The sequence below is a fragment of the Hyperoodon ampullatus genome, assembly GCF_949752795.1.
Source record: "Hyperoodon ampullatus genome assembly, chromosome: 3".
In the NCBI taxonomy this organism is placed as follows: domain Eukaryota; kingdom Metazoa; phylum Chordata; class Mammalia; order Artiodactyla; family Ziphiidae; genus Hyperoodon; species Hyperoodon ampullatus.
This window is the reverse complement of record NC_136916.1, coordinates 178,356,679-178,370,421: the sequence shown is the minus strand read 5'-3', so window position 1 is coordinate 178,370,421 and position 13,743 is coordinate 178,356,679. Positions and strand designations below refer to the sequence as shown.

Genomic DNA, 13,743 nt, shown 5'->3' with positions numbered 1-13,743 from the left:
ACTCTAAACCAGGGTCAGCAGCCTTTCCCTGTTAAAGGCCAGAGGGCAAATACTTCCAGCTTCACGGAACATATGGTCTTGTCCCAACTATTCATCTCTTCTGTAGAACACCAGCAATCATAAATAAAGAGCAAAACTGTGTGCCAATAACACTTTACTTACAAAAACAGGGGACAATTTTGGCCTGAGGGCTGTAGTCTGCCAACCCCTGCTCTAAACAAGGATTCACAGTCCTCCACCTCCCCACCCACATTTTGGAAGTAAGAGCAAAGGATAAAAACAGAAAATCAACATTCTAAGTAGAATAAGCAGACATAGGCCCAAAGTACTTTTTGACACTTTACAGGTAACGTGCACTGTGTTCTCTTATCAAATAGGAACATGAACGTACAAGCAGAGTACTTACCTCATCGATGAAGACATGCGTGAACTCCATCAGACTCTTGACACTAACTATTTTCTGAAGCAGCACGCCGGTCGTCATGTAAATTAACCTGGTGTCTTCTGTCGCTATTTTCTCCAACCCTACCTACAATTGGGGAAGGAAAAAAGAAAGGAGAAAATTTTCAGTTTAAATGGTTCACATTTAACTACCAAAAAATGTTCATTTCCTAATGAAGGTAAGAAAGGGAAAAAAAATTATTGTATATCACAAAAAATATAGGGTCTAAATTAAAACTGAAATTCTCAAGTTGATTTTTCTTCTTCTTCTTCTTTTTTGGTGATGGGTGGAGAGATTGGCCTATCTAGTCGTACTTCCCATATCATTTTTATGTTAAAATGATTGTTTATTGACATCTTCAACATAAAGATATAATTAAAAGATAAAATTATATAAAAGCCATTCTCAAGTCTGAGCATTCTCACTTCTTTTCTATTCAACTGAGAAAGAAACTAAAGTTATCAATATTTTCAAGAACTTCAGAGATTCACTGTTTTTTAAATTATGCCAGGGGCTTCCCTGGTGACGCAGTGGTTGGGAGTCCACCTGCCGATGCAGGGGACGCGGGTTCATGCCCCGGTCCAGGAAGATCCCACATGCCACGGAGCGGCTGGGCCCGTGAGCCATGGCTGCTGAGCCTGCGCGTCCGGAGTCTGTGCTCCGCAACGGGAGAGGCCACAGCAGTGAGAGGCCCGCGTACCACCAAAAAAAAAAAATTATGCCATAATTCTGCTCTATAAGCAACTGATTTTATTTTCTTTTCCAGCAGAAAATAATCACACCTTATCATCAACTTATATAAAATAAAAAATTAACAAAGAGGGACTTCCCTGGCAGTCTAGTGGTTAAGACTCTGTGCTTACAACACAGGGGGCATGGGTTCAATCCCTGGTCAAGGAACTAAGATCCCACATGCCATGTGGCATGGCCAAAAAATAAATTAAAAAAGAAAAATTAACAGAGAGAGATGGCTCCCTCTCTCATCTCACCTGATAGCCCACCAAACCACCCAAAGTCCAGGCGCGCTCTTTACTGATCCACCTGGCGATGCTGCTGGCCCCGATCTTCCGCGGCTGGGTGACCACAATGTTGCAGTAGGTAGAGCGTTGGATGTAATGATCCAAGATATACTGCGGGAGCTGAGTACTTTTACCACAACCGGTGGCACCGTGTATAATTACCACAGAATTACTTTCTATCAAAGAAATGACCTAGAATTAAAAAAAAAAAAAAACCTTCAAAATTTAACAATGATGTAACAAAGTATTACCGGGGGCTTCCCTGGTGGCGCAGTGGTTGAGAGTCCGCCTGCCGATGCAGGGGACGCGGGTTCGTGCCCCGGTCTGGGAAGATCCCACATGCCGCGGAGCGGCTAGGCCCGTGAGCCATGGCCGCTGAGCCTGCGCGTCCGGAGCCTGTGCTCCGCAACGGGAGAGGCCACAACAGTGAGAGGCCCACGTACCGCAAAAATAAATAAATAAATAAAGTATTACCTATGAACCAAAAGCTTTATCTCAGGAAGACTTTCAGAATTTATATTCTTTTCATCCTTAAAAGTTAAATTATTACCTAACCACCTAAACATCACAAATGAGAGAAAGAAGGTTACTAATGGTTGCTGAATTTGAAACCAATTTGAACACTGTGAACAATAACTAATTGCCACAGAAATTCAGGCCAAGTTCACTGATCTCTATGTCTCAATTTCTTCATCTATAAATATGAAAACACCAAAATGAATTTCTATAGCTCTTGCTAAGTCTAAATTTCTATTATTTTAAAATTTTGTAATGAACCTCCATGTAATTCTACTGAGAAACATGAAAACACAGCTGTTATTACACTCAAGTGGCTTTAAATTCTCATTTGAAACTCTTCAGACACACTTTAAAACAATGAACTTCTCGTGCTCCACGTACAGACTGCATGGAGCGGCCCGGGAACGCCAGCCCGATCTCTCCCCACCGCTCCCCGCCTCCACCCTAGATATGCCTAAGCTCTTATCACTCTAGCAACTGCCAAGGTCAGGGAATACAAATTAATTTGAATACTTGCCTCTTAAAAATTAATAAAGTATATCTACTCTACAAAAGCTGCATGATTTAATCTAAAGCAAAATAAAAATTAAATTTAGAACATTTACAGTTTAGTCCTATCTATAACCACTTCTTCCGCTAGTATAGTTAATTAAGGTTTCAATACGCTTACTTTTACCCATGTTTCATAACATGTAACTAATTAAAAGTGTAATCATCCTGCTGCTATATTGCCCAACATTGTTCTTAAAATTATGTATCAATGACTGCTCCATCACCAGGCAAACAAACCAGGCAGAGTGCAAAGAAAACACAGTGGAATGCTAGACAAGACTGCGGCTGAGGGTATTCTTTGCTTTCTAAAACGTCTGGGCAGCAGGTATTGCAAGCAGCAGCTCTCCTGGGGCCCAGCAGGTGTTTACTCACACTTATTTCAGAGCAGGGAAGACTAGGAGAATAATTATATATGAGGAGATGAGCTCAGGGGAAGGCTGAACAAATGAAGGAGAGCCAAACGGAAGGCCATCAACACGCTTGTTACACAAAACCACCTCCCCAGGGTGCCTGCCCAGCACCCCATCACTTTCAGACCAGAAACCAAGTGCTGGGTCGCCGGCATTTAGTCGAACAACAAAATTACATTGCGACAAAAATAATTTTACCTCTTCCTTACATCGATTTATAGGCAAATCAGGATATTTGTAAGTTGTCTCTGGGATGCACATCACACTGCTTGATTTAGCTAAAGGTGGCCTTGGACCTGGATTCAGACAAAACAAATACAATGCTATTTCTTATATGAAAAAAGACAAGGTAAACAACCTACTGTTTTATCTATATATACAGCAAGCTGTATACACACACAAATACATATTCTACAGGCTAACCCTGTGAGCAGGGTAATTAGAAAATGCCCTTAGCACTCACTGCGAATAATTTATACAAGATGAGCACCATCTTACCCTCTATCACAGCAATCAGTGTTGTAGGCTCAGCACTACCTCCTAAGATAAAAGAGCTGCAGAGCACAGTACTCATCACTTGAAAATGGCACAAAAATGATTAGCTTAAAGAACAAACTTTTATTTGAAATTTCACACCAATTTGTTAAGTGTTCATTCCTTGCTACTAAATCGGTAGTAGACAACCAAACACCATAAGGATACCTTAGGAACAAGCACCCTGGAAGGGACTTTATTCTGACAAAGACACACCCTGGGGGGCTTCCCTGGTGGTGCAGTGGTTGATAGTCCGCCCGCCAATGCAGGGGACGCAGGTTCGACCCCTGGTCCGGGAAGATGCTACATGCCGTGGAGCAACTAAGCCCGTGCGCCACAGCTACTGAGCCCACGCACCTACAGCCCGTGCTCCACAATGAGAAAAGCCACCGCAATGAGAAGCCCGTGCACTGCAACGAAGAGTAGCCCCCGCTCGCTGCAACTAGAGAAGGCCCGTAAGCAGCAATGAAGACCCAACACAGCCAAAAATAAATAAATTAAATAAAATAAATATACTATTAAAAAAAAAAGAAAGACACACCCTGGGGAGCTCTGCCCAGCCCTGCTATTGAACGTCCTCCTGTAAATACATGCACTATACTCCGGGGATGCCACAAATTCTTGATAAATCATCAAAATTCAGAGGATACAGACTTCTATTGGGAAGTAAGTTTTACTTCCAAAGTAAATAAACTTTGAAAGCTTCCCTGTCTCCCCCAAACACAGCACTGAGCTGGCTCCCTCCCCAGGTCTCCCCTCAACGCCCCCCTCCCTGTTCCTCCCAGCCCTTCGCTTCTCTGTCCCAGCCTCTCCCTCTGTTCTGCCATCACCCTCCCACTTGACACACGTGTCCACGCTTTACTTTTGCTCTCCTACATTTTCCCCTACACATACTCTCAGTTTCAAAATCGGTCTAACTATACAATTAAAATATGGCTATTTTCCTACAGTTGAATCAAGATGTGCAGTACTTGTTCTGAATTTCAAGAACAGAGGAGCCAGTTCTGTTCTCTCTCAAAGCGAAAACAGCTTCTTTGTGGAAACAGAGTTCCTTCTCGGGCATCGCGGCACTGACTTCGGGGGAAAGTTCTCTAAGTCCTGCCCTCAACAGCTTTCTAACCTTCTAGTCACCTCACTACTGACCGCCAAACTCCAAAGGGTGCATTTCTGTCCACTCTCACATCTCACTCTCCTTCTGTTGCTCGGCTTAGCTTTTAAGAAACACAATCACTGACGCTGTCCTGTGTTCCCACTGGTATACTTGCGCTCAATCTCACCCCTTCCAGAAGCACTCTCAGCTAAAAAGCGCTTTAATTTAACCATACTACCTTCAAAACATGTAGCAAAACTCAATGTGTGAACAGTTTCTAACTTACAAATGGTTCCAAGATTTTATTAAATTATGTAGAATTCTAAATGATGGCTGGGTACCCAGGCCAGTCTACAAATGCAAGAACTGAGATGATATATGCATAAATCGGGAAAAAATAGAGACCTTCCCATCCTTGGTGTTGGTAGGCTTATCAATCAATAATAGGCCTTTTTAACACAAAGGGAAGGGATGAGACTCCACACGGCCCAACAAAGGAGGAGAGACAGAGGGAGGAGCTCCTGAGCTGCGACACCGCTGGGAGCTGCAGTGACAGGGAGTGGGACACAGGGCGAGAGGGACGAGGCCTGCGTGGGGAAGAGAGGGAACACAGACTCTTTAGACAGACAGAAAGGTCACAGCTGTGTGTTTTGCTCAGAACCTGCAGCTGTGGCTCACGGTGCTGCTGAACGAGCCATCACTCTGGCAACACTGATGTGACTTCCATTCCTGGATTACATGCATTTTGAAGGTTGCTGCTTAAAGACAGAAATGCTACAAGAAAAAAATTGCAGAAGTCCTAACTGTATTGTCTAAACCACAGCACTCTCTCTGTTTAACAGGAAACACAGGCTGACATTTTCAGGTCACTGGCTGCAGCCGACCGAGCGCAAATCAAGTCCAGCCTCCACATCCACCGCCAGAGGGAAGACCAGAAGCAAAAGACATGTTCATGGCTGTGCAGCTCTTTCACCTGTGCAGCAGCAACCAAATCAGAGGGGGCCAGAAAAATATTACAGGTAAGTTCTCAAAGAAAACGGGTAATTTAACGCAAATCAACAAACCACATACAGCAAAGTGTAATCCAAAAGTGATATGAGAAATACCTCAACCTTAAATTTTATTTTCCTGTTATCTCTTTATCCGACGTTATTAACATTAAAATATCTCACATGAACTGGAAAAAACTGGAAACCATGAAAATTGCTAGTTTCTTAAATATAAAATCTAACCAAAAAATTCAGCAGTCAGGGTTCCAAACAGTATATAATGGATTTTAACTGGAGAACATAATAACATTTCTTATCATAAAATCTAGACACTGTACACTATAGAAAATAAGTTTAATTTCTACATTGCTGATTTAGGCATACAATTAAATCTCCAAAATAATTACATATCACTTTCTCCAAGTATGGGTTGGTATTCCAAATACAAAATTAAACTTAATTTGAATATTTCCCTTTTTAGTTATTAGAAACTCCAGACAGGCCATTCTCTTAAATTCAAAAGAAAAGCTATCAAACGGATGGAAACAACCACCAAAAATTTCACCAAATTAAAAGGGAGGTAGCACTGTGGCATTTAATCACAACTAAGGACACCATCCCAGGACAAATTCAAAACTGCTATATGAAAACAACAGAAACCCTGCAAGAGTCCACAGCCTGGAACCAAGGTCAAGCTGTTCAGAAATGCTATTAAATCTCAATTTTAAAAAAATGATTTACTTTAAACTATATAAAATGATTCTAATGTAATTCACAGAAATTCACTGAATGTGCGTTCTTGGATTTCTACTTAGAAATAATTTTTTAAAACAGTTATATAGATGAAATAACACCTGTATCATGCCAAAAGCAAAGGTATTTTTTTAATTATTATTATTTTTTAATTTATTATTATTATTATTATTTTTCGCTGTGTTGGGTCTTTGTTGCAGTACATGGGCTTCTCACTGCGGTGGCTTCTCTTGTTGCAGAGCACGGGCTCTAGGTGCACGGGCTTCAGTAGTTGTGGCATGCGGGCTCAGTAGTTGTGGCTTGTGGGCTCCAGAGCGCAGGCTCGGTAGCTGTGGCTCATGGGCTTAGTTGCTCCGCGGCATGTGGGATCTTCCCAGACCAAGGCTCGAATCCATGTCCCCTGCTGGCAGGCGGATTCTTAACCACTGCATCACCAGGGAAATCCCAGCAAAGGTATTTTGAATCAAAGTATTTTAAACTGGATATAACAAAATTTTCACGTTGAAACCTTGGGGCTGGACTGGAATTAGAGGTAGCAGTGCGATCTCACAGTTTTAATGTAAATAGACAGAATAGGGATAGAAATAGCTGTGTGTGTACACACACACACACACACACACACACGAAAACCTCATCTCTTCCCCACAGGCACCGCCGCACTTCAAAGCGTGGAGCAGCACCTCCTGCTTCCTGCGGCCCCTCTCCTCCCTCATATCCCCATCCATGCCTCACGTGGTCCTGTCCGGCCATCCCACGAACAGCTCCCCACTCCATGCCGTCACCCCAGTCGTCAGTCACCATCCAGTCTCACCTGGACTTCTCCTCATGTCCATGCTGGTCCCCACCAGTCCAGTCTCTCCAATATGACCAAAGTGGTCTTCTCAAAACACTGATCTCATCCCTTGATGTTCCCCCACCCACACACACTCATGCCAAGGTAAACCTAGAACCTTCAACAGCTTCCCCTTGCTCTGAGTATTAAAACTAAAATTCTTGAGCTTCCCTGGTGGCGCAGTGGTTGAGAGTCCGCCTGCCGATGCAGGGGACATGGGTTCGTGCCCCGGTCCGGGAAGATCCCACGTGCTGCGGAGCGGCTGGGCCCGTGAGCCAGGGCCACTGAGCCTGCACGTCCGGAGCCTGTGCTCCGCAGCGGGAGAGGCCACAACAGTGAGAGGCCCGCGTACCGCAAAAAAAAAAAAAAAACCTAAAATTCTTAGTCACAGCCCCAGGCCCTGTCCCCAGTTGTGCCTGTATCTCATCCAACACAACCGCACTCATCTTCTACTGCTCCTGTGACACATGATCCCAACCTCAGTACCTTGAAACAACATACATTTACAGCATTCTCTTACAGCTCTGAACGTCAGAGGTCCAAAAGCAGTCTGGGCTAAGATCCAGAGGTCTGCACAGCTGGTTCCTTCTGGAGGTTCTGTGGGGAAGAACCCGTTCCCCACCTCTTCAGCTTCAAGAAGCCACCTGCACTCCCTGGCTCACTGCCCCCTCCTTGTATCACTCCGGCTTCTGTCCTCACATCTATGACTGACTCTGCTAAGAGCCCTGCGATTACACCAGACCCACCCACAGTCCCTCCACCTCAAGCTCCTCAACTTAATCTGTAAAGTTCTTTTTACCACGTGATGTAGCACAGTCACCACATGTTCTGAAGAGGAGGGTGAGGCTCTCTGTGGAGGGCTATTGTTCAGTCTCCAACTGACCCTGCCCACCCACACCCCAGGCTTTCTCCTATTACAGGCCCTCTGCACACATTTTCCCCTCCCCCTGATCCCCAAACTGTCTAGGTAACTTCTATAACTTCTATTCATCCTTCAGCTCCAAGCTTAATTGTTACTTTCCTGATACCCCAGCTCAAGTCAGAAACCCTTGTCCTAAGTCCCCAGAGAGTTTATCTTTCAGAGCATTTACCTCCAAAAGCATGTATTTGTGTAACTGCATGATTAAATGATCATCTCTGTAAGAGGAGGGACCAGGTCTTTTTAACTTATATTCTCATTGCTTCACACCGTCCCTGGCACACACCTTCATAAACACTGGTCGTTGAGTGAATCCTCAAGTGCAGTCAAAGCTATATGACTGGCTAGTGAAAAGCTCCAAATATATTAAGATGCCATGGACAGAGAAAGCAAATAGCAGTTTCAAATACAAATACAAATCAAAAGTTACAAGAGCAGACACTTGCACTTGCAGGCACTCATTTGTCATCTAGCCACCTCCACACAGCGGCAATCCCTATGGCACGCTCCAGGACCCGCAGGGGTGTGCTCGGGGTCTGTATATGTGAGTGCAATACGAAGGATCACATCATCAAGAGTCATCTGAAAACTAACACACTTCCCCAAAAGGCAATATTGAACGACAGATGTCTTTCCACAATAACACATAATAGCTATTTCAGGCTCCTATCAAAGTCCACACACTCCCCTACACAGATAAAAATCACCAGGCCTCTAGTTCACTGACATTTAAGAGACTTCTAAGGCTTCCCGTAAATAAGCAACGATGCAATAAATGTTCTTACACGTACTACGTTGTACTTTTCTTAGAATAAGTAAATATTCAATCAAAGGACACACTATCACTTTAAACTATCACTTTTGGTAATAATGTACTGGATTGTTCACACAAATATTCCTCCTGAGGACAACTAAAGATGCTAGATGAAATATACAAACACCATCTTTAAAAAACCGAAAGCCTGGCAAGAGAGAGAGGAAACACCAGGCCAAAGTCTATAATAAGGCAAGGACACAGAGAGGAAGACAAAGAACTCAAAGCTGCTTCTGCCTTAGGAGAAAGATGAACAATGAGAAATTAATCTGCATATAGTAGAGTGACCAAAAAAATGAAAAATACAAAACTGCATAAGAGAGTGGAGCATAGATAATGGCTCAGAATTTTCCAGAATTGATGAAAGATACCAATATTTTATACTGTCAAGAAGCCCAAATAAAGACCAAGAAGAATAAGGATTAGTATACTTTTACGTATGGACTATATTTCATAATTTTCAAAAAGGCTGGAAAATATTACTCTAACCCCAACTTCTGTCCCTAAGTCCGAGCATAAGTACACAGAGTAGAAAGAAAGGAGGCAGAACTTCCTGACTGAACTGGTAGGAAGTTTGTGACGGATAACCTTTTATAAAGCAAAAAAATCAAAAACTTACTTCTGTCATATGAATACGGTCTAATGCTAATAAGACAATCAGCTCACTAAAAGAAAGTGCATACTCACAGAAAGTAACTAGCTTAACCTAAACTCTGAACAGTTGTATCCTTGTATCTCGTCCTTGGGAGGAGGAGAGGTTAAGAAGGATCTTTACCTTTTATTGTATACATTTATGTACTATTTAAAATCTTGTTTTAATATGATTATTATTTTAAAAACTATAATAACTAATAATAATTTTATAATAATATATTATTATTAAAATTGTAATAACAATTTTAAGTAATTCTAATTAATAGTAAGGTCAGGGACCATTATTAGTCTTCCAAAGGACAGACTATTTAGACACTATACTTGAGATAAAAACATGAGCAACTCACAACACATCACACACTCACAATTTATAATCTATCATATACTCATCCCCCCAAAATCCTGAATTAACAAGCAATACGGATTCTTTATTGATCAAAATACACTTCTTAAAGACTTTTAAGAAGTTAATGTTTTAGGGCTTCCCTGGTGGCGCAGTGGTTGAGAGTCTGCCTGCCAATGCAGGCGACACGGGTTTGTGCCCCAGTCTGGGAAGATCCCACATGCCACGGAGCGGCTGGGCCCGTGAGCCATGGCCGCTGAGCCTGCGCGTCCGGAGCCTGTGCTCCGCAACGGGAGAGGCCACAACAGTGAGAGGCCCGCCTACCGCAAAAAAAAAGAAGTTAATGTTTTAACATGTGAACAACTCACGTATCATATTTTATGATATTTAAAGATACTCGTTTACCTGGCCCACTGGTTGAATGATCACTGCCATACATATCAAACTCTTGTGCTTCAAGTTTTCTGTATTTGTTAATACACTCCGTCTCTGAGCTCTTTTGGCTCAGTGGCCTGCAAAGAACATTAAAAGTTAGTATACTGTTTACAGAAAGCCAAGAAATTCCCACATGCTAGGAGAATTCTTGAATAGTTACTTTTACATTAAGTCCTATAAGAAAAACTGCAAATCGTCAATAAACAAATGAAAATACACTCAAATTCACTGTCAGTCACCAAACAGATGCCAATTAAAACCATGAGAAACCTTTTCCGCCCTTTGCATTGGCAGGAAGCACAGCTGTGCTTAGGTTGCGAGGAGAGGGAGGCAGGCGGGTACAAGTGGTTGCTCTGCAGAGCGTCATGACCAGTCCTGTCCACCTCAGAAGACATCCCCTGCCAGCTGACACTCCTTTCCTCAGCATCTTCCCCAAGGGCAGTATTCGCAGCACCTGTACACAAGGAAGCACGTGCAAAGACACGTATGGGAGCTGTAGGGGTTCAGAACGAGCCTCCCCAAAATGTGTCACTGTTGTATGAGGATTATTTTGAACTAAAGGCAGTCAAGACGCTACAGGTTCAGGAGAGCACAGAAGCAAAACATCCTCTGACATAAATCGTAGCAACGTGTTTTCTTAGGTCAGTCTCCCAAGGCGATAGAAATAAAAGCAAAAATAAACAAAGGGACTTAATCAAACGTACAACCTTTTGCACAGCAAAGGAAACCATAAAAGAAAAAAAGACAACCTACAGAGTGGGAGAAAATATTTGCAAATGATGCACCAGACAAGGGCTTAATTTCCAAACTCTACAAATGGCTCACACAGCTCAGTATCAAAAAAAAAAACAACCCAATCAAAAAATGGGCAGAAGACCTGAGTAGACATTTCTCCACAGAAGACATCCAGGTGGCCAAGAGGCACATGAAAAGATGCTCAACATTGCTAATTATTAGAGAAATGCAAATCAAAAGTACAATGAAGTATCACCTCACACTAGTCAGAATGGCCATCATCAAAAAATCTACAAATAATAAATGCTGGAGAGGGTGTGGAGAAAAGAGAGCCTTCCTACACTGTTGGTGGGAACGTAAAGTGCCTGTTTTCCAAAACACAGCCACTATGGAGAACAGTATGGAGGTTCTTTAAAAAACTAAAAATAGAGCTACCATATGATCCAGCAATCCCACTGCTGGGCATATATCTGGAAAGGATGAAAACCCTAATTTGAAAAGATACATGCACCCCAATGTTCACTGCAGCACTATTTACAATAGCCAAGACATGGAAGCAACCTAGATGTCCATCAAAAGATGAATGGATAAAGAAGACATGGTACATATATACAATGGAATACTACTCAGCCATAAAAATAATGAAATAATGCCATTTGCAGCAACATGGATGGACCTAGAGATTATCATACTAAGTGAAGTCAGAAAGAGAAAGACAAATACCACATGATACCACTTACATGTGGAATCTAAAATATGATACAAAATGTTTTTTAAAAAAAGATGTTTCTTAAGGTGATAGAATTTTGTTACATCCAGGTAGTGTTATTTCATCAAAAGAATGTTCACCACATATGCTGCATTTCATACATTCTGTAAAATCTCAGGTATAGGAGATATTTATAAGAATTTTGGCTGTACATGTGAAAACATACAGTTATTTAATTAAGAGTATGATGTCCACACTTTGGCGCACGTAAGACACTATGCAAAGTTAAATGTGTAACAGACGTTTTTAAGAGTGGTAGAATTTATTGTCTCTAGGTATTGTTTTCTCAGTTAAAGGATATGTGCTGCAATTCATATACTTTTTAAAGATGCACATATAAAAGATGTTTCTAAGAGTCCTACATGTATATGTAAATAAGTACAGAAGTTCTTGCACTAAAAATGGGATTCACACACTGTGGTGCATATAATAAAACATGTATAGTCACCTATGTAAAAGATATTTCAAAGCGAAATAGAATTTTGTTATATCTAGGTAATGTTTTTCCAGTGAAAGTATGTGTTAACCTCACGTGCTGCTTTTAATATACTCTGTAGAGGCCAGAAAAAAATAAGATTAAATTTTAAATAAAATTAAATTAAAATAAGATACAAATAAATTTACTTATGAAACAGAAACAGACTCACAGACATAGAGAACAAACTTGTGGTTGCCAAGGGGGAGGGGGCTGGGGGAGGGAAGGATTGGGAGTTTGGGGTTAGCAGATGCAAGCTATTTTATATAGAATGGATAAACAACAAGGTCCTACTGTATAGCACAGGGAACTATATTCAATATCCTGTAGTAAACCATAATGGAAAAGAATGTGTGTGTGTGTGTGTGTGTGTGTGTGTGTGTGTGTGTGTATAGAGCTCCATCTACACAGCAAGGCCAACATCTAATTACCAAACATCTGCTCTCCTTCTTATCATCCTATAAATGACCCTCCTGGGGAATTCCCTGGCGATCCAGTGGTTAGGACTCTGCACTTTCACTGCGGAGAGCCCAGGTTAAATCCCTGACCCGGAAGATCCTGCAAGCCATGCGATGGGGCCAAAAAAAACAAAAGACCCTCCTGTCCTTGGAAGCCCCAGGCCCCTCTCCCACTCCGTAGCTCAGGATGTCATATATACCTCCTTTCACCTTTCTGTCTTTGAACCTCTCCAGCATGTGGGGTCTCTGACCCTCTCAGGTATGTGGGGTTCCTGATCATGTGAAATTAAATTTTATTTTCTCCTGTTAATCTGTCTCATGTCAATTTAATTTTTAGACCAGCCAGAAGAAGCTAGAAGAAAGTTTTCTTCCTCCCCAACAAAGCATTCATTCATTCAGCGAATATTTACTGAACACCTAGCACGTGTGAGGCACTGTCTTAGACACAGAGCAGAGATACAGCAGTAAACAGAACAACGTCCTTGCCCTCACAAAACCAGCATTTCACTGAAGGACGCAGAACAAACATGCAAGACGCTCATCGGGGATACAAAGGGAAAATAAAACAGGGCAAGGGTATAAAGGACCCTCCAAGGAGAGAGGATACCTTTTCCAGACACTTGTAGTGGTTAAAACCTGGAAAAAATGAACGACAGAGGGACAAGCTAAACTATGGCATACTCTTACTTAATATGTATCATTTTTAAAGAATGTTATGGCTATATTCATGCTAATAGATAAAAATGTCCAAAACATTAAGTGGAAAAAAAGGCAATTGCTATGATATGCAAAATATGCTATCAATTCTGTCTTTGTTATCAATGTCTAATTTAAATGCACTGCTATCAGTATGATGCCAATTCTTGAAATTTGAGTTTTACCTTAATAAATGCTATCTGCATTAAAATCTACTTCTGCCTGATATTTATAGTCCTATCAGCATACTTTTGGTTACTGTTTACCTGATATTTACTCATTAAGTCACTCAACAAATTAATAAT

At 41.7% G+C, this 13,743-nt stretch overlaps 1 protein-coding gene across 1 annotated transcript in view; it reads right to left on the bottom strand.

Moving 5' to 3' along the window:
• Window positions 1-13,743, bottom strand: part of TDRD9 (tudor domain containing 9) — a gene marked incomplete at its 5' end in the record, with an annotated part of 108,532 nt that overhangs the window by 77,176 nt on the left and 17,613 nt on the right. The window contains 4 exons of the mRNA XM_079698870.1: window positions 407-529; window positions 1,432-1,653; window positions 3,141-3,238; window positions 10,276-10,382. Of these exons, the coding sequence (XP_079554996.1) occupies window positions 407-529; window positions 1,432-1,653; window positions 3,141-3,238; window positions 10,276-10,382 (550 nt within the window). The remainder of the gene's footprint in view (window positions 1-406; window positions 530-1,431; window positions 1,654-3,140; window positions 3,239-10,275; window positions 10,383-13,743) is intronic.